The sequence below is a fragment of the Perca flavescens genome, chromosome 1 (genome assembly GCF_004354835.1).
Source record: "Perca flavescens isolate YP-PL-M2 chromosome 1, PFLA_1.0, whole genome shotgun sequence".
Classification (NCBI taxonomy): domain Eukaryota; kingdom Metazoa; phylum Chordata; class Actinopteri; order Perciformes; family Percidae; genus Perca; species Perca flavescens.
Window position 1 is genome coordinate 9,727,074 of NC_041331.1, and position 20,715 is coordinate 9,747,788.

Genomic DNA, 20,715 nt, shown 5'->3' on the forward strand with positions numbered 1-20,715 from the left:
TGGAAAAACATAAAATGTGGTATTTTTGCTCAGCAGCTGCAGTTGGGCTTATATGGTACATGGGCTTAATATAATTTTAACCCTATACATGTAGATTTGTAGCTTTATTTTGTCTTGTGTTGATTAATAACTGACAAAAACTAATTTGCTACCCATTGAGTTTTTAATTATTTTGCTCATCACAAAAATAAGCGGCAGATATTTTATTCATTTGTTTTAATAATAATTAAATGTATTCTATTGGTTAGAATGTATCACATGGTTTATGTTTGTGCTACCAGACGGTACCAAAGTACAGTCTATGATGATACCGCCCTCTCCCTAAAACTAGCTATAAGTAATTTAGACTACTGTTTAGACAGTCAGTGTACCAGAGAGCTGCCATAACAAAGACTCAGCACTTTGTTGGTCTGCCTAATCTGTAGCATTGTCCACTCAAAAGCAATCAACTATGTAAACAGTCACTGTAGCATCTTAGGATAACATCATTTTCAAGAAGTACGTTATTTTTAGAGTCACAAGAGATATATATTTTGTATCTCCAAATGGGTCAGATATTGGCATGCTAACGTTAACTTTGTTAGTTGGTTCAGTTGGCAACACAATAGTTAGTAATACGGTTTTTTTCAACAGCTCTGTTTCAGAATGAAGAGGAGGATGAAGATGAGAGTGATAATGATGATGAAGATAGTGGCACAGACCATTTTAACTCTGAAAAGTCAGGGACTAGGCTGCAAAGATGTCAGCGCCATGGAGCTGTGAATTCAAGTCTTCCTGACACCTTTCAGACCAGCCACCTGCTGTTCTATGAGAGATTCAAGGCGTACCAGGACTACATGCTCGGTGACTATAGACCATCTTTAATATTCAGACTCAAGTATAATATAAATCATCATAACATGAGTCATTACATTCCTGATCTCATGTACTATTGTGTACATTTGTATGTATTTGTGTGTAGGAGACTGTAAGCCATCTGAGGTAAAGGCCTTCACAGCAGACTACCTGGAGAAGGTGGTGGAACCGTGTGATTGGTTGGCTCTGTGGTCTACTAACGTCTTTGATGTCCTGGTGGAGGTTAGACCAATTTCAGACATGTTTCTGTTAATATTGTAAATGCTGTGTTTCCCCTATGCTTGTGAATTTTGAACTGCAAGTGATGCACTAATGTGAGTCTCTGAACAAAGCACCTATATGTGGTTACTTTACATGTCTTTATTAACAGTTGAGTTGTTCTTGTGTAGCATAAAAGGACTACAACTGCATTTCGTTGTATGACTATAAAAGGACCTTTATACAGTTTAAACTACAAATAATAAATTCTAGTAGATAATATGTATATTAACATTTTACACAATGAAAAGTGTGTACACAGTGTCAGTTCTAAACGCACAGGTAAAAAAACACACAGACAAACGGAAACAGAAAAAAACTCTCAGACATTTCACACGTGCATTACAAAAAAAAAATTAGGGATGCGCCGATATGTTGGCCAGACATTGGAATCGGCAGATGTCCGCCCTATTTACTGTCATTAGCCCATCTGCAAATAAGGTGACATGTAGAAGCCAATGTTTATCTATTCTACGCTGCCTTAATGTTGGGTTAATTAGTCTGACTCCTACAACAGTAGCCTACCCAGCTTAAAAAAATGTTCCTGTGCGTTTTCAAGTGTACAACAATTACCCGAAAGCTAATAAAAAAACTGAGAGATGACCTGAAGGCCGAGAGCACAGACTGTCACGACTCAGCCCATGTTAACCACAGCATTCGAGAAGGTGAAGTCCCCATGGACATGAACATGTCATATGAAATAAACAAAGTAAATACAGAAACAAATAACATACATATAAGTATTTAACATTAAGAAAAAAGTAGCTGTATGGATAAGTGCAGGATGTGCAAAAATGCTGATCAGTGCAGTTCTTCAAGGTGGAGGGCGAGACAGTCTGGTCCGGCTGCTTTGCAAGGGTTTTGTTGTTTAAACAGCCGTTGAACCGGTCTTTCCTGATTGGAGAGTGTTGTTGTGGAGGGGGGAGTGATGAACGATCCCTGTCGATTATTTTAGTAATTGAGTATTCTACCGATTAGGGCTGTGCAATTAATTGAATTTTGATTTCAGTTTCGATTTTGGCTCCCAATGATCACCAAAATAGTATAATCGAGAAAAAAACGATTATTTTCCCATGTTCTGTTTTGCAAGAACACTCTTATTTTGTCTTATGTTCTGAATGACACGCGCATGCGCACATCTGCACTCGCACATAGAATAGATAAAATAATTTAGCGTTTTTAAATAACCCAAACTAGGGAAAAAAGCAACATTTGTATTGCCTCGATTGCTTACAATATCATCTCTCAAAAAACTAAACCTAGTAAGTGCATTTAAGTGCCACTTTACATTGTTTTTATAGAATTTTTTTTTTTTTTCCAAATGATAGCAACCTCAAACTAAGGCATACATTAATCATACACAAACATTAAGTTGTGCAACTTAACTTTCAGAACTACAAGTTTCAACCTGACCTGTATATACAGTAGGCCTATATGTAAATATTAGTTATACTCAACCTATTTTCATTTATATATTTGATTATAATGTCACACAGCTCGGTTACACTTATGCTATTAGGTCGTTGATCAGCTGTTTCTCCATAGAGAGAGAGAGAGAGAGAGAGAGAGAGAGAATCAGCTGTTTTTCCGAAGGGATAGTCAACGCGTCAGCTCTTTAGATCAGATCGCGGTCACCACTACGTATTTTCTTGTCTTTGATTTTGGTAGTTGTTGTGTTTGGTGTAGTTACATCGTCCATACGACTCTGTGATGTGCTTTCGTTGGTCCGCTTCGTGGAATGGATGATTAAGTTAGACTCCATGTTTTCTGTTGAGATGCTAAAGCACTGACGTCGTGCTATTATTGTGGTAAGCTAGTTTGATTTTGCAGTAGACATACTGTACAGAGTTTTAGTTTTAATTACGTTTGAACTGATTCCAAACTTTGGACACTTTCTGTCGTTTTCTCCAGCCTGTCTCTTCTCTTAGCCCCTCGCTCTTTCTGTGAGATAAAGGACACTAACAGATTATACCCTGAACTAGAGCTGGGCAATTTGTTTCCCTAAAAAAACTTGATTTACGATTCGATTTCCCCCCCCGTTCTGCGAACTGTAAATATATTTTAAAAATATATATTTATTGTATTTAATTAAAGTGCATCAACATAAACAAAATTGCAAAGGCAAACCCTTTCTCTAAGTGAAAAGTCACTGTGCAGTGTGCAACAAAGATTGTTAAACATCCAAATTATTTATACTGTATTTGGATAAAAAAAAATCTAAAACGATTTTTTGAAAATATGAATCGATTTGACCTACCAACTCGATTTTTAAATCAAATTGATTTTTTCCCAGCCCTACCCTGGACACTATCCATTATATCCAAATGTTAATGAGTAATCGTGTTAAATAATCATAATTTCAATATTGACCAAAATAATCGTGATTATTGGTTTTTTTCCATAATCGAGCAGCCCTACTACCGATTGTTCCATCGATTAATTGAGTAATCGGATAATAAATACTTTTGTTTCATGAAGAGCAATAATATACAATAGTTTGGTTTAATTTTTGGAAAAAGCTAAATTTGTATTGCTTATAATATCATCTCTCAAAAAACTAAACCTATTAAGTGCATTTATGCCATATTACATTGTTTTTACAGAAAACATTTTCTGAAATGCAATAACCTCAAACTAAGGCATACATTAAACATACATAAACATTACCGTAAGTTGTGCAACTTACAACTTTCAGAACTACAAGTTTAAACCTGAGACTGATCTGTATATAGGCCTATAAGTTTCATTTATATATTTGATTACAATGCTACGCAGCTCTGTGACACTTATGCTAGTAGATCGTTGATCAGCTGTTTCTCCGTGAAGAGAGAGAGTGAGAGGAAATGGTGCGATACAGTCACCTTTTTTCCCAAAGGGATAGTCAACAAGTCTGCTCTTTAGATCAAATTGTGGTCACCACTATGTATTTTCTTGTCTTTGTTTTTGATAGTTATTGGTGGAGTTGAAATGGGTAACATGCTTATTTCACAGATAAGAGGACATTTTTATTTTTTTTTCAATGGTGATTTACTGTTACTGGGCTTTTTCAACATACATTTTTTAAATAGACTTTAGAGCGCCCCTTACACTTTGGCTACATTGAACGCGGACCGTTTGCGCAGGGTATGTATGTATTTTTTTTAACTGGCTACACCTGCTGCGCACACATGCCGTAGGATTGTGTGAGTTACAGGTGAGACAAAGAGCTTTTGTTGTTTCTTCAGTTTTTTGGAGCCGGCACAGAACCAACACACAAACTCTCAAAAAGAAACTGTCAATACGCTCATTGACAGTCATTAAGTCATTTCCTGAATATTTGTAGTTTAATTAAAAAGAAATGTAGACACTTTATAATCCATTTTGATTAACTCGAATGTGTAGTTAAAGTCAACTTGTTTAAATGAAAATCAGTTTAGTCCCGTTCAAACTCTTTTTAGTCTAGTCAAGTTTCAGTTGACTAAAAATCTGAGCATTTTAGTCTTATTTTAGTCAGAATTATCCATGACTATGAAAATTGTACTTTAGTCTCTTTTTAGTAATGCAATTCTATTTAACCCAGTCAACATAGTATACGTACCTAGTAGTATAGACAAAACAAAACATTTCTTTTAGCCAAACCCATTTCAAACTCTTCTCTTCAAAATCTTATATTATTGTTACCTTATAGACTCAAGAATACATCCATTCCAAACATGGAAGACACTCTGATTTGAATTTACAACATATTTATTTTACCAACCAACCATGTTACAAGTACACACACATACATTTAAATAAAATAGCATCATATGACAATGCCAGAAAAAAATGAATACATTCAAGTTGTACCTCCTTGTGGCAAAGAAACCCTGAGCACTAGTTGGCTTGTCCATCTTCTTGGGTGGGACTTGCTTCACTGGTGCCATTTCTGGAATCTAGCACAGGAATAGATACAATGTCAGGACAGATGCAGCCTCTGGAAAATCTAACTGTTGTAAATATTAAGTAGCATAAATCATTGCTATGATTTTTACTATAGTAAATCAACCTCTGAGTGAGTGATTTGACACTAAAAGGAAAAATAAAAGTCTACATAATCAAAACAGAAGTAGTCTAAGCAGTAGTTTTGGGAGGCATGTTAATGCCAATACCATTTGTTTAAATGTATGTATTGGTCTAGAATAAAGTATTCAAAGTAATGTTATTGATGCCAAATTCAGTTCAGTGTGATTGAAATGTTAATGACAAAACTAGCTACAGTATTTGGCCAACAGATTACCATAGATTTAACAAATTTAACCATCTTAGTGTGAAATAAAGTTTTACTGCTCAGCAGAGATATGGAACAGGCCTCTGCAGGGAGTCAGGTCAATGCCAATAAAGCGCTCATAACTTGTTTTCATGCGTACTCCCGTACAGCTTGCATCGGGTGTTAAAAACAACTGTACCAAAACATGGAATTGGACTGCTATTTAACGCGATTACAAGACGTGTTCACAGGTTATGAAACCTCAATTTAATACTTCTCGATGGCAAAGCAGCCCGCCGCGCGGACAGACAGCAGGCAGAGCACCGGCAGAAGGCTGATGGTCACCGGGAGTGTCTGGTACAACCTGACTATGCAAACACAATTTACAGCAGAGTATGCAGATCCAGTCAATTCAGCGCCAGCTGTATGTGTATATAGTGACTGTGGATGAGAGGGAGGCCGGCTGCTGGAAATCAGACGTTTTTGGCGCTCGTGATTTTCCTTTTGGCAAAAATTTCTTTGGGGGACGCCAAAACTTTTTCTATGCAGGAAAAACCCTGGAAAGTCCCCCTGAACAGTATAGTTGAATAGCCCTATTCAAGCAATGCAAATGTTGCTTTTTTAAAAAAAGGAAACTTCTCTTATGTATATTTACTATTGCTATTAAATGTAAAGCAAAAGTATTTTTTATCAGATTACTTGATTAATTGATGGAATAATCGTTCGAATACTAGTATACTATTACTAGTTTTAGAAACTTGCTGAGGATTTGGATTGAAGGTGGTTATCATTTACAAACAGATCATTGATGTGACACACGCAAGTTATAGTTGAGTAGCTGCTAAAATAAATCTGTAACAATCTCTATGTTAGTTGCTGAAGAGCTGCTCATGATTTCAGGTGTGTGATGTGGACTTGAAGGATCTGAAGGCGTGTGTGAGGCTGGTGCTGCCTTTGCAGTGTGACCCCAGAGGCTGTGAACTCACTGAGGAGGCCATGAAGTCTCTGCTGGAGGCCACTGAGCACAAAGTCCCTCTGAAGGAGCTCCAAGTGGTCTATGAGCAGTCTGGGGACTTTGATCAGACCGCCCTCGCTCTTGAGCACCTCAGGTGGGGCTCCTGGGTTGATCCTGTGCCTGTAGTTCAATTGTTAGTTTGTCCACATTTTTAAACAAAGTTTAAGATTTACTGCCCAGTAGTGCCATCCTTTTCTCTTCCTCTCTCTCCTCTTCTATGCCTTCTATCTTCAGGTTTTTCTATAAACACATCTGGAGGCAGTGGGATGAGGAAGATGAAGATGATGACTTTGACTACTTTGTTCGTTGTGTGGAGCCTCGTCTCAGGCTGTGAGTACACTTTGTGTCTGAGTGATAATGTAGTATTTATTTAGTGTTGTTTTATTGCCATTCCCTATTTGAGAATGTGTCTTCTCTCAGCTACTACGACATCTTAGAAGACAGAGTCCCAGCAGGCCTGGTGGCAGAGTACCAGTCCTTATTGGAAAACTGCTTTCAGTGCTTCCAGCAGTTCTCTGTGTTGCGCAGTGGCCTCAGCACTGACTCAGACTCAGAGCTGGACAATGTATCCATGGTGGAGGGCCTGAAGCTCTACGACCAGCTGGAGACGTTCAAACGCAAGCTGCACATTATTGAGAACCCCCTGTTGAGGTAAGAGATGTGTTGAGATTGTTTATCAAATGCCCTACATCATTACTACTACTTCCTCTTCCCTCAATATCTTCATCATCCTCACCTCCATCACCTCCTCTCAAGGTATGTGCTGGGCTACAGAGGCAATGCCAGGCAACAGTGTGTGCAGAGCCGTGGACTCAGAGCATCAGGTATAAAGGTGGTCCATGTGGTCACAGCCTCCTGCAGCACTATCCAGCTCCAGTCCCTCCTTAGTGACAGACTGCTGCCACTGTGTTCCTCTGAGGACACCGAGATTCAGGTCAGTATCACACACACACGTATAGAGAGATAGTGATGGATGCAGAGATGGTCTTGCTTGTCCATGTATAATAGGACTGTAGCTGATGGTCATCTTCTCCTTTTCCTCTGTTGGTACAAAAAATGGCTTAATAGCGCCCCCTACAAAATATCTGAAACGTAGCCCCTGCTGTGAGTGTCAACTAGATGTATGAAATTTGGTGGGTATACAGTACAGGCCAAAAGTTTGGACACACCTTCTCATTCAATGTGTTTCTTTATTTTCATGACTATTTACATTGTAGATTCTCACTGAAGGCATCAAAACTATGAATGAACACATTCTGTACTTTACTGTTATGTACTTAACAAAAAAGTGTGAAATAACTGAAAACATGTCTTATATTTTAGATTCTTCAAAGTAGCCACCCTTTTTTTTTTTTTTGATAACTCTGCAAACCCTTGGTGTTCTCTCAATGAGCTTCATGAGGTAGTCACCTGAAATGGTTTTCACTTCACAGGTGTGCTTTGTCAGGGTTAATTAATGGAATTTTTTTCCTTATTAATAAAAAAGCAAAGGGTGGCTACTTAGAAGAATCTAAAATATAAGACATGATTTCAGTTATTTCACACTTTTTTGTTAAGTACATAATTCCATATGTGTTCATTCATAGTTTTGATGCCTTCAGTGGGAATCTACAATGTAAATAGTCATGAAAATAAAAAGGAAACACATTGAATGAGAAGGTGTGTCCAAACTTTTGGCCTGTACTGTATGTATCATGAACAGATATACAAAAAGCCTCTTGGAGCCATACCCTAAACCCAACAGGAAGTCTGTGAGTTTTAATTGAACATGCATTTTTTTTTTTTTTTTTTTTTTTTTTGACATTTTGGACCACAAGTCAGGATCCCTTTATTGGCTGTGTCTCAATTATTTTTTGTGAGTAACCTACTCAATTACTATATAATTCAATGTGAGTACACGAATGTTGAAATTACATAAAATGCCCGTCCCTAGTAGCCGTAATAAATTAGCCTGAAGCTAATGCTTACCTGTTCAGGAGGAAATTAGCCAACTCTACGTCCTTTTGGGCTCTAAGCTGTCTCCATCTTTCAAATACATCAACAATATTTACCCGGGGTTTGTTACATCTCTGGTCACACAACTGTTAGAAACAGTTTTTTTATGTCTGGTAGAATCCATTGATCCTGTTCGTTTGTTTGCTGCTTCCATGGCTGTACCACAGCTGTAGCGCGCTGGGTTTATGTTTTTACAGGTATATCTGGCAACCCAGCCTGGCTTTCAAACTGGGCAGTTGATACCAACACACAGGCCAAAACAAGTCTGAGTCTGTGTTAAAGGGCACGGTGAACTCTGATGTTACGCCTTGAAAAGGGTAGTTGTTGTTAATCGGATTAGCATAGTCCAATCTTCCCCAAAAAATGTTTCATGCAAGATAACCGTCCTGGTCCCTAGACATCTACAGACTTGGGTGTGGCAAATTAGCTCAATAGGGCCCCCTACAAAATTTCAAAGAAGTAGCCCCTGCAGTGCGTTTCACCTAGATGTATGAAATTTGTTGCATATACATCATGCCTCTTGGAGCCACACCCTAAACCAAACAGGAAGTCATCCATTTTGAATTTATTTATATATTATTTATATATATTTATTTATATTTTTTTGAAGGTTTTGGACCATTTGCAGGCGATGAACGTTGACGTAACCCTTCTACAGATTTAACCCGATTGACTTGCAATTTGGTCAGTACAATTTTTAAAGACCAAAGCTAAATTGCGAAGCTTTTGAGCTTTCGTCCACTGGTGTGGTTTGCAAGGCGGCAAATGATCATGTTCAGATGCAAAATTTGGAAGTGGTTGCAATACATCCTATACATCGCCCCGCACTGTTTGATTATCGGGCAAATGCAGGACCATGTGGACAGGCATCCCGCCAGTACCCCTGACTTGCCGGATGGCGCGAGGGCTCATTCATCGCTGCTTGCAGCTTTAATGATTTTTAAATGTATTTATATTCCCTCATTTATTTATTTCAGGGTGTATTTAATTTAATTTGAATAAAATGGGATTGTGTGTGTGTTTTTGTGTGTGTGTGTGTGTGTTTTTGTGTGTGTTTAGTTCCATAAAGACCCAGTGTCAGCGGTGGAAACATGCCATCAGGGTGACATGGTCATTGTTCTCCCAGGGATCTATAGTGTCAGCAGCTCCATATTCCTACCAGACTCCATCACTATAGAAGGTACAAAGCTGATTCCACTGTGTTTATCAGATGGATGATTCGTTTTTTGAGACGGGATTTGTATAATCAGTCAGTACCTCAAATAGCTTGATTTGTGTTCTTTACCCTTTATCTTGTATACACATGACTGTGGTAGTAAATATAACAATCACAATCTTTTAACATGATCTGATATCAGTGCTATGTCTCTTTTCAATCATATATAGCCATGATGCAGGAGCATGTGGGCTACTGTCTGCCATTTTAGATTGTAATGTGTCCAAAACTAAAGAAATCATTCAGACATGCAGATACGGTGTGAATGAAATCATTCAGATCTGCAGATACTATGTGAATAAAATCCTTCAGTAATATAATATAGAAAAGTAGTGGGTTGTAGTGAGGTGATGATAACTGGAGGTAGAATTGAAAATAAGAAAAAAGTGTTGCACACTCTGGCTCGATATGCATATCTCTATTTATTCTGACGACATTTCGGCCCTAAGTCCTTCTTCAAATCAAAAATCAAAATTGTCATCAAGATTGTTGATTTGAAGGCCTGGGGGCCGAAACGTAATAAGAATAAATGGAGATATGCAAAGGAGCCTGTAGCGTCCACGGCTGAATAATGGTCTGGCTCTTTTGACTGATGGTTCAGTAAGCTTTATTGTCCCATCGCAACATTACTTATTACACCTTGAATCTCTTGAACCACCATAAAAGCTTGTGCCTCTAACAGCCAGGTGCTAAACAATATTACTCTGGCTTCGTTCGACTGCTTATTCCTTCTTGTTTTCAGAATTTTAAAAATACAAGCGTTGGGGTCAGAAAATGGCTTAACCAGAAAAACAACATTTGGGTCGTTAACAGAGCCAGAGTGTGCAACACAACACTTATTTTCAAATTTTCATCATTCAAACCTGCAGATAATGTGTTAACAGCTATGATTAATGACAAACTGTAATTTAATGAAATGCATGTAGTTGTGAAAAAGGATCAGCTGTCTAGGTAAACTAAGGATATTGACAACATTTTGTTGTGTTTTAAAGGGGTGATGCAAGAATGCAAAACAGATTTTACCTTGTCATAGTTGAATAACGACCGTTTGGTGGGTAAATAGGACATACATAGAAGCTCAAAATCCCATTGACACCCCTTTACTATGAAAATCTCATATTTTGAAACTGCAACTGAAAACGGGCGAATCTCAACAAAGCTAGTAGTTGACGTCAACATCCCAGGATCTGTACCTTTGTCACGCCCATGGATGTATTAAGAGAACAGTCACACCCCAACATTTACATAGGCTACACAACTGACCTGAGATCAGGTAGTCTTCTGAATCTAGGTCGCGCAGATCTCTGCTATTCCATTACAAAATTCACTTCTGAAACTTTTATGCGAGAAATCAACTATGTAAAGCTCAAATTTTAGTTTAGGAGTTTAGCGGCCGGTGCTGCCTGGGTTGCTACATTGCTGCCCTGCATGTCCTCCTTCACAGACCGCGGCCTGCTGTGAGCTCGAATGAGCTCCGTCATGGCCGGCAGCCCGCGGTGGTCAATACCAATAATCAATATAATAAACGCCTCTTGTCCACGAGTCTCATTGATAGAGCCCACGGTGAGCTGGAGTTCATCAGTGAGAGCTAGCTAGCCTCCTCCTAACGAGACCTCTGAAATTCACAAAAATGCATTAAATTGAAATCCGAAATTGTTTGCTAAGCTTTGTAAGACCTTGGGGAACCTGTAATATACATGCCGTGACAAAATTCACGGCATGTATAATTCCGCGATACTTTCCCATTGTATTGAATGGGAAAGGTAGCTAGCTAGCTGCTCCTCCTAACAAGACCCCTCACGTTCATAAAAATGCCTTAAATTCAAATCGGACTGTTAGCTTTTGTTACAGGGCTCCAGACTAACTTTTTGCCTTGGTTGCACTGGTGCACCTAACTTTTTTATTTAGGTGCACCAGCACAAAATTTAGGTGCACCCAAATTTTTCTTCGCGTTGCTGTTAACGCTGAATGGCAATACACGATATATAGCTCTGTATTTTTTTACAAAGTGGGCTAAATGTTCAGTTTTAAGTCAAAGCCACCTTTCACAAGATCTTTTATTAAAACAGATTGTGATTAAAATAAAATGCAAAGACAGGGTTTCCTTTACCAGTTTGAAAATATACAGCTGCAACACATTTTTATCATATTTTATCTGAAATAAATAGCCTAGGATATATTAAAAATTAATAAAAAATAAAGCTCCTTCACTTGTTTTCAACAACAATAACAGACTGATTAAAAGAGAAAGAGGACGCCCGGATAGCTCAGTTGGTAATAGAGGTTCGACTCCGACCTGCGGCCCTTTCCTACATGTCATTCCCCCCTCTCCCCCTGTCTTCAGCTTTCCTAGCAAAATAAAGGCTGAAATCTTAAAAAAAAAAATAATAATAATAAAAACAAAAAGACCGAAAGACGTAGGAAGACAGAGGGAGAGAGGGGGATGCGATGGACTGAAGCGTATTCTACACAGAGTGATGGCTGACTCATTATGAATGGGTCCAGCACGGGTCGAATGCGCTTTGGCGGGTCGGTGGCGTTACACACGTCTTGTGTAGGCTATGAAATGTCTGTATCGTCACTGCACTGCATTTTTATGAACCAGCAGGCTCAGTTTTGCACGCTATTACTCAACGAACTGACGTTAGTTGCATTTAATAACTTCTAATGTATTTTTCGCCGTGGCGGCCGCAATAACAGAGAGTTACCAGTGGAAACACTGGTACCAATACAGGTTTCCCTCTCATACTTAACAATATACAGCTGTGTTAATACATACCTGCAAACTCAGAAGGGCTGAAAAAGGTGACACATCATTCGGTGCCGTATTAGCACAGGGTCTCGGACCCCCTCTCGTCAGACTGTGTGGAGCTCCTAAAGTCCGACACGTCTTACCAAATTTGCAATTAGCCATCAATTTTCGTAAAACGGCCCATTTATATAGTTGATTTCTCGCATAAAAAAGTCTCCGAAGTGAATTTGGTAACGAAACATTGCAGTGTCTGGAATATGAGATTCTGTTGCATCTCTAATGTGTGTGTATGGGGATTCGCTCAACCAATCAGCGTGCTGCTCATCTAAATATTCATGAGCATACCATATTTGGAAGAAAAGCTCTTGTTACAAATAGGGCCAAAACACAGGGATGCATAAGGGCCAATAAAATATCAACCAGGCCATTTTCAGCCCAACCAATGTTACATACCTCATTAGGAGACCTTAAGGAACAGTGTGAAATACCCTATATAATCATTCTATCACCCCTTTAACCTTTTCACGTTCAAAGGGGCAAGAACCAGCTGTTCATGGTCTTGTTAGCTTTAGATCTAAAATTTTTGGCTAAAGAGATATCCACCAAAGTCCTCAAATGTATTTTATATTTAGCCTGGGTAAACCCTGACGAACTCCCGGAAAATTTGAGATTTGCTCTGCAAGTCAGTCTGGCAAAGAGCACATTCAAACCTATTTCCAATGCCCCCAAAATCCAGGCACCAATCACAACTGCTGAGGCGGGCTTTACGCAACGATGATAGCGCAGCGATGGCGAGCAGCTTTTTGTTTACATTCAACCAGGCCCAGAGACATTTGAGCAGTGTCCGTTGGTGACGCCCCTTTGGAAATGAACTGTCAATGAACCTTTCCCAGACCCACTCTCAGTTACAACTGAGAAGGGTCTGGAGTCAACCAGGCTATTTTAGATTGCCTGTATGTGGACAAAATAGGAATTTTTTTTTTTCTTTTCTAGAGGAATAACACTTTGACACTTTTGACTAGGGATGTCCTGATCACTGTATCAGATCAGAAACAATTTTGTCATTTTTTAACTGAGCAAGGATCAGCTTTTATCCCGATTTCCTTACTCTGATCATTTACATCAGTTTGTACTGATCGTTTGCTTTAATCACACATGCCCTGCGCCACAGACTCACCACCGCCATACTGTCTGGATGCCGGCACTTTCAAACCAAGACAGTGTCCAGAGAGTGTCTTGTAGCTTGCCAGCCGTTGGCAACAAGTAAAAAAGTCTCTTTCTTAGTCACCCTTTTTTAGAGGAATTTACTTCAATTCTCCACATGAAAAGAAAATCAAAGATTGACTACCGTATTTTCCGGACTATAAGTCGCACTTTTTTTCATAGTTTGGCTGGTCCTGCGACTTATAGTCAGGTGCGACTTATATATCAAAACTTCTGACTGACATGAACCCAGAGAAAGCATTACCGTCCCCAGCCGCGAGAGGGTGCTCTAGGCTTGTGACAACAAGGCTGCTCCTGTACCCTACCCCTGAAAAAGTTAAATCAAAACAACTGAAAAATCGTTAACTTAAAGACAACTGAGAAAAACTGAACACAAACAAAATGCCCCCAAAAAGAAAATCCTATTCTGCAGATTACAAACTGCAGGTAGTCAAATATGCAGCCGAAAACGGTAATCGAGCAGCAGAAAGAAAGTTTGGAGTGAGTGAGAAACTTGTTAGGGACTGGCGAAAAGCAGAGGTTACTCTAACTGTAATGAAGAAAACAAAGAAAGCTAATCGCGGGCTGAAAGCAAGGTGGCCAGAGCTGGAGGAACGAGTCCACAGATGGGTGATTGAACAACGTGCTGCCGGGAGAGGCTTGTCAACGGTGCAGTTGCGTCTCCACGCCCTGGTAGTTGCCAAGGAGATGAATATAAACGCCTTTGCAGGCGGGCCTTCTTGGTGTTACCGCTTCATGCAACGCAACCACCTCTCTATCAGAGCACGGACAACGTTGTGTCAGAAACTGCCTGCAGACTTCCAAGCCAAGGTTGACAGTTTCCGTGAGTTTGTTGAAAAGCAGGTAACTGAACACGTGTCACCAGATCATATCATCAACATGGACGAGGTCCCCCTCACGTTTGACATCCCCATCGGCAGAAGTGTTGCAGAGAAAGGGCAGAAAAGTGTGAATATAGTGACAACTGGTCATGAGAAATCGCACTTCACAGTGGTGCTGGCATGTTGTGGAGATGGATCTAAATTGCCACCGATGGTCATTTTCAAACGGAAAACCATGCCAAAAGACGAATCTCCCCCCACAGTTGTCGTGGCTGTGAATGAGAAAGGGTGGATGAATCAAGAAATGATGAACATTTGGCTTACAAAGTGCTACACTAAGCGTCCCGATGGCTTCTTTAAAACACGCAAAGCCCTGCTTGTGATGGACAGTATGCGAGCGCACATAACGCCACAGTTTAAAGATAAAATAAAAGCTTGCAACTCGATTCCTGTCATCATCCCTGGAGGCTTAACCAAAGTACTCCAGCCACTCGACATCTCAGTGAACCGGAGCTTTAAGGCAGTCTTGCATCGCCTGTGGGAGGAGTGGATGGTGGATGGAGAGCACCGCTTCACGGCAACCGGGAGGATGCGCCATGCAACTTTCCAGCAAGTCCTTGGATGGATCGACACAGCATGGACTTCAGTGACAACCGAAACCATCCTGTCGGGATTCAGAAAGGCTGGAATAACTGGAACTGATGCTGAGTCTGACGACAGCCCTGCAGAAGAGGAGACAGCGCTTCATCTTCCTCTGGAGTTGGCGGAGTTGTTCAGAAGCGACACCGAGGATGAAGAATTCAATGGATTCAGTGATGTGGAATGAGATCGGGAGCTTGGCGAACTTGCTTACCGGAAACTTGCTTGTTGGACTCTCTGGCTTGTTATGTTAATTTAGCCTATTCAGCCTCCCAGGTACCGGTATCTTCTTTCTGCTATTGTATAGCTGAATAACTGTTATGTGTGTCGTTAACATACACATTCAGCCTGTTGTTCTGTGTTGTATTGTATAGTTGAATAACCGTTAATGTGTTAATTTATAATACACTTATAAGAACTCTCCTTTCAAGATTAAATGTCTGTTTTTCTTGGATTTTGTGAAAAAAAAATTCTAAATAAATGCGACTTATAGTCCGGTGCGACTTATATATGTTTTTTTCCTCTTCATGACGCATTTTTTGACTGATGCGACTTATACTCCGGAGCGACTTATAGTCCAGAAAATACGGTATTAAGCGCAAGAGGCACTAAAGTCACTACGTTTTTGTTTTTGTTTATTTTTTGGTTGGGGGGTTTGCTGGGATCTTTAAAGGACCACGCCGACTTATTGGGATTTTAGCTTATTCACCGTGTCCCCCAGAGTTGGATAAGTCCATACGTACCCTGTCCCATGCGTGTCGTAACTGTCTGACGCACCCACCGCTAGCCTACCTTAGCACAGATCCTGGAGGTAACCGGCTCCATCTATCCTACTGCTCCCAATAAGTGACCATATACGTACTGGGAACTATTCTCAGAAGGTGAAGCACTGGTGCTTGGGTGTGTTTGGATCTGTATCCAGAGCAAGTAGCCATTGTCCCAATAAGTCGGTGTGTTCCTTTTTAGAAAACTGTTTTGGTGTTGAGAGAAAAAGTAATTTGCTGCACTAAGTTAAATGTATTAAGCTTAACACACATTTTAGTTACTTTGTTTACTTAGTTATTTTTGTTAACAAAAAAAGAAACGTGTGCAGCTCTATTATCTGAGCAACTATGAGTATTAGATCAGGAGCTCCGTATTGGCAGAAATTCAATATTAAATAAATCGGATCAGGGTGTCTAAAAAGCTGATCGGGACATCCCTATTTTTGACATTATGCTTTCGTGGTCCTGGACACTATTGGTCAGCTGTGGATTTATTTCCACTAACTCCTCTATACTTCAACTTTTTCTGTGTATTTTGTTTGTAAACTGGGTTGCCTCAAATTGCCCCTTGAGAGACAAATTAGGTAGACTTGAGTTGAGCTCTACTGTATCTGGATGTGTTAATTAAACTCCTATGGGAGGAGGGTTCAAATTCCCTCTGGGTTTCCTGTACATTGACTGTGTTCTTGTGTTGTCTTTGTGCCAGGCTTCGGGCTTCCTGATGAGGTGGTGATTGAGAAGAAAAACAAGGGTGACTCATTTGTGGAGTCCACTGGAGCTGATGTCAGACTTTCTAACATCAAGTTTATCCAACACGATGCTATTGAGGGCATTCTGTGTGAGTATACATAAATCCAAGTTTGTATGAAGTAGGGCTGTGCAATTAATTGAATTTCGATTTAAATTTCGATTTTGGCTCCCAACGATCACCAAAATAGTATAATCGAGAAAAAACGATTATTTTGCCATGTTCTGTTTTGCAAGAACACTGTTATTTTGTCTTGTGTTCTGAATGACGCGCACATGCGCACATCCGCCCCTACCGAAGCCAGTCAGGGAGGCTAGTCGTGTGCATATCATCCGTTGGAATTTAAAAACTCAGCGCGAGTAAAGATGGCAGCAGCGTTTGGTGAGCAAAAAAAGACAAAACCAACTCCGTTGTCTGGGAACAGCTAACCTGCCTTCGCTCCCCCCGTTTAAAACTTTTTCCAGCTTAGTGGGGGTGCATAGGCATACTGCTCAAAAACAACATGAAAAAAGTTTTGTTGTTAAACTGTATGTAAATGAGCAAGGACGTAAAATCACCTGTTTCACATAACGTTACTCTAAGGTACCGTCTATGTGCTGGATTTTTCCTAAGGTTAGCTAGCAAATAAGCCTACTGACGGCGACATTATTGTTGATATTTTGGCACAATGTTTCGTAATGACTAGTAGTGGTCATAGTGAGTGAACATGTGATGTGAGATGCACATTGTGTTATGTCTGTGGAACTGTTCATTAGCTGTGTAACGTTATGTGTGATAAAGTGATAAATGTGATGATCTGTAAAGCTGAACAAACTCACAGTAGTAAAACAGATTTTATTCTGATTCAAAGACTTTCTGTGAAATAGAAAGGACACTAACAGATTATACCCTGGACACTATCCATTATATCCAAATGTTAATGAGTAATCGTGTTAAATAATCGTGATTTCAATATTGACCAAAATAACCGTGATTATTATTTTTTCCATAATCGAGCAGCCCTATTATGAAGTAGACAAGACTGTCTGTCTGAAAGTTTGGAAAATGCTTCATTTTAACCGTTATTTATTTATAACAGTATTTTTTAAGATTCTGACGGTTTCATAGCCTAGAAATCTAGACGCACCCTAGTGGCAGCAAATGTAATTTGCAGCCAGGATCAGTCTAGCAACTCTCTGTTGGCTTGCGAGCTGGAAAAAACAAATTTTGGTCAGGCCAATCACATCGTGTATAGAGTCAGTGGGCAGGCTTAACATAACAACTGCAGAGTTGCGACGGTTCCGTGCATTCCCTGCTACTTGAAAACAAAGAAGATTGCTGCTGCTGGCGAACAGCGGTCTTTGGAATTGGCTTCGGCCGTGACTCTGGAAGACTTGGAGTTAAGCACTGAAGTCATTCTTAAAAAAGCAAGATGTTCAGAGTTTTGCCGACCGGATACGGCAAAAGTTTAATCTATCAACTAGTGTTGCTCTGGTTGGCTATGAGTGCAGAGGGAATTTGAAAGACAACCGTTTATCCCGCCCCTTGGATTGAGCCCTGCCAATGGTGAGTTCCTAACCTGACTCCGCCAGATGGATTGCTTCGCATTTGCTCGGCATATCCATCTGGGAACTTTCCATTGGAGAACTTTTGGGAAGGGGCGGAAATACTGGTTAGCTGATTGGATGAACCATCTTTTTATCACCTATGTTGGTGATAGACGGGCCAAATCAACCAATCAGATCCACAAAGCGTATGAAAATACAACCACAAGCCCGCCCCTGCTACTGCAGGCAAAGCATAGCTCGTTAGCTCAGCATGCAAGCAACATGTCGGTAAAGGAGATTTGCCGTTTGTGTAACGAGAATTTAGGAATATAAGGCACCATTTCAGGTTCCCGGACCATATTCCAAAAGAAGGATCCAAGAGAAAAAAAGCATTAGCGAGCGGCTAACAGAATTAGGGCTACCGCTGTCTGAAATACTGGTTAGCTGATTGGGTAAACCATCGGTCTATCACCACCTAACCCACCTCAAAACCAACGCTGATTGGCCCGGTCGTTTGGCTAACGGCTCCAAATTTTCTCTGCCTCAAGATGCCAGACTGATCTGAGAGTGGAAAACTGGAGCTCGCGAGATCAGGACGGTCACACGAGGCTAGTGAGTTCCCAGACCCAACATCTTAATGTGGGTCTGGCTTGTCAGGCTAGCGGTTTCACATACAGTATATCACGGTGTTTTTATTTTTTTTTTTTGCTTGACTGGGCCTTTTATAATGGCTTATTCTACTGTCTGTACATAGAATATAAAAAACATTTCATGTCATGTTAACTAAAAGCTTTGATTACTAAAGGGTTTGCTTAGCTCCACAACAACATTATATAATAATGTTTTATGAAGGAGAATGCATGAAACGGTTACAGAATCAAAATTATTTTTATTGTGCAAACTGCAAAGTAGTAAAACAAAAAAATCAAATAAATACACATACAGTCTGTAGCGGGCCGTAGGTAGATTGTTATTCTGTTCATAATGTCGCTTCGCTGCATGCTTGAGGAACAGCAGATGACTTCTCTATTGTGCACACATTGTTCTGTTACGCTACCTAGTACTAAACGGGGGAAAATAAGTATTGAACACGTCAACATTTTTCTCAGTAAAGATATTTCTAATGGGGCTTTCAGCATGACATTTTCACCAGATGTCCGTAACAACCCAAGTAATCCAAACAATATATCAATATCGTATATATCATAAGTCCATAAATTAAGTTGTGTGTAATAAAGTGAAATGACACAGGGAAAAAGTATTGAACACAATTGCTGAAATTTATTTAATACTTAGTAGAAAAGCCTCTGACGGCTTCAAGACGCCTCCTGTATGATGAAACTAGTCGCATACATTGCTCAGCTGTGATTTTTTTTTTTTGCCCATTCTTTCACACAAGCTGTCTTCAAATCTTGAAGACTTCGGGGGCATCTTTTATGAACTCTGATCTTCAATTCTTTCCAGAGGTTTTCAATTGGATTCAAGTCTGGTGATTGACTGGGCCATTCTAACAGCTTGATTATCTTTCTCTGTAACTATTTGAAACCTTGGCTGTGTGTTTGGGATCATTGTCTTGCTGAAATGTCCACACTCATTTCATCTTCAGCATCCTGGTGGATGGCAGCAGATTCTTATCAAGAATGTCACGGTACATTTCTCCATTCATCCATCCTTCAATTATATGAAGTTTTCCAGTGCCAGATGCTGAAAAACAGCCCCACACCATGATGCTCCCACCTCCAAACTTCACTGTTTGTATGGTGTTTTTAGGGTGATGTGCAGTGCCATTTCTCCTCCAAACATGGTGTATGCTATGACAGCCAAAGAGTTTGATTTTGGTCTCATCTGACCAGATTATATTCTCCCAGTATATCATTGGCTTGTCCAGATGTTGTGCAGCAAACTTTAAGCGAGCTTCCACATGCCTTTTCTTGAGCAGTGGTGTCTTGCGTGGTGTTGTGCATAGAGGCCATGGTTGAGTGCGTTACTAATCATTTTCTTTGAAACAACTGTACTTGCTTCTTCCAGGTCTTTCTGAAGATCTCCGTGAGTGCTCCTTGGTTCTTCAACAGCTCTTTATAGTATTCTATGGACTCCTCTGTCAGAAATCTTGCAAGGAGCACCTGGTCGTGGCTGGTTAATGGTGAAATAATGTTCTTTCTACTTCGGATAATGGCCTCAACAGTGCTCACTGGAACTTTCAGAAGTTTAGATATTCATCTGTAACCAATGCCATCCGTATGTTTTTCTACAATAAGCTTGTGAAGGTCTTGGGACACCTCTTTGCTTTTACCCATCATGAAATGCTTCTTGAGTGACACCTCGGTAATGAGAAAAAAAAATTTAGGCCATCAATTCATTTTTAATTTATTAATCCAGCTGATATTAATTTGCACTAATAGGGGGCAGGATTGCTTCCTAAATACTGACAGACTTCAGCATGCTTCCCATGCATTTTTACACCCCTTTTTCTTCATGTGTTCAATATTTATTCCAATTATCATTCCACTTTATTACACATGACTTTTGTCATGGACATACATGTTTTGATTTCTTTGTATGTGTGGATTACTTGGTTGTTACTGACATCTGGTGAAAATGTCCAATAGCCCCATCGAAAATATATTTACTGGGAAAAATGTTGACGCGTTCAATACTTATTTTCCCCGCTGCA

At 39.9% G+C, this 20,715-nt stretch overlaps 1 protein-coding gene across 1 annotated transcript in view; it reads left to right on the forward strand.

Annotated features, from left to right (window-relative positions):
* Window positions 1–20,715, forward strand: part of shcbp1 (SHC SH2-domain binding protein 1) — a 63,262-nt gene that overhangs the window by 12,504 nt on the left and 30,043 nt on the right. Inside the window, exons 2-9 of the mRNA XM_028585019.1 lie at window positions 634–843; window positions 962–1,077; window positions 6,242–6,450; window positions 6,591–6,686; window positions 6,777–7,007; window positions 7,113–7,290; window positions 9,411–9,531; window positions 16,474–16,605. Of these exons, the coding sequence (XP_028440820.1) occupies window positions 634–843; window positions 962–1,077; window positions 6,242–6,450; window positions 6,591–6,686; window positions 6,777–7,007; window positions 7,113–7,290; window positions 9,411–9,531; window positions 16,474–16,605 (1,293 nt within the window). The remainder of the gene's footprint in view (window positions 1–633; window positions 844–961; window positions 1,078–6,241; window positions 6,451–6,590; window positions 6,687–6,776; window positions 7,008–7,112; window positions 7,291–9,410; window positions 9,532–16,473; window positions 16,606–20,715) is intronic.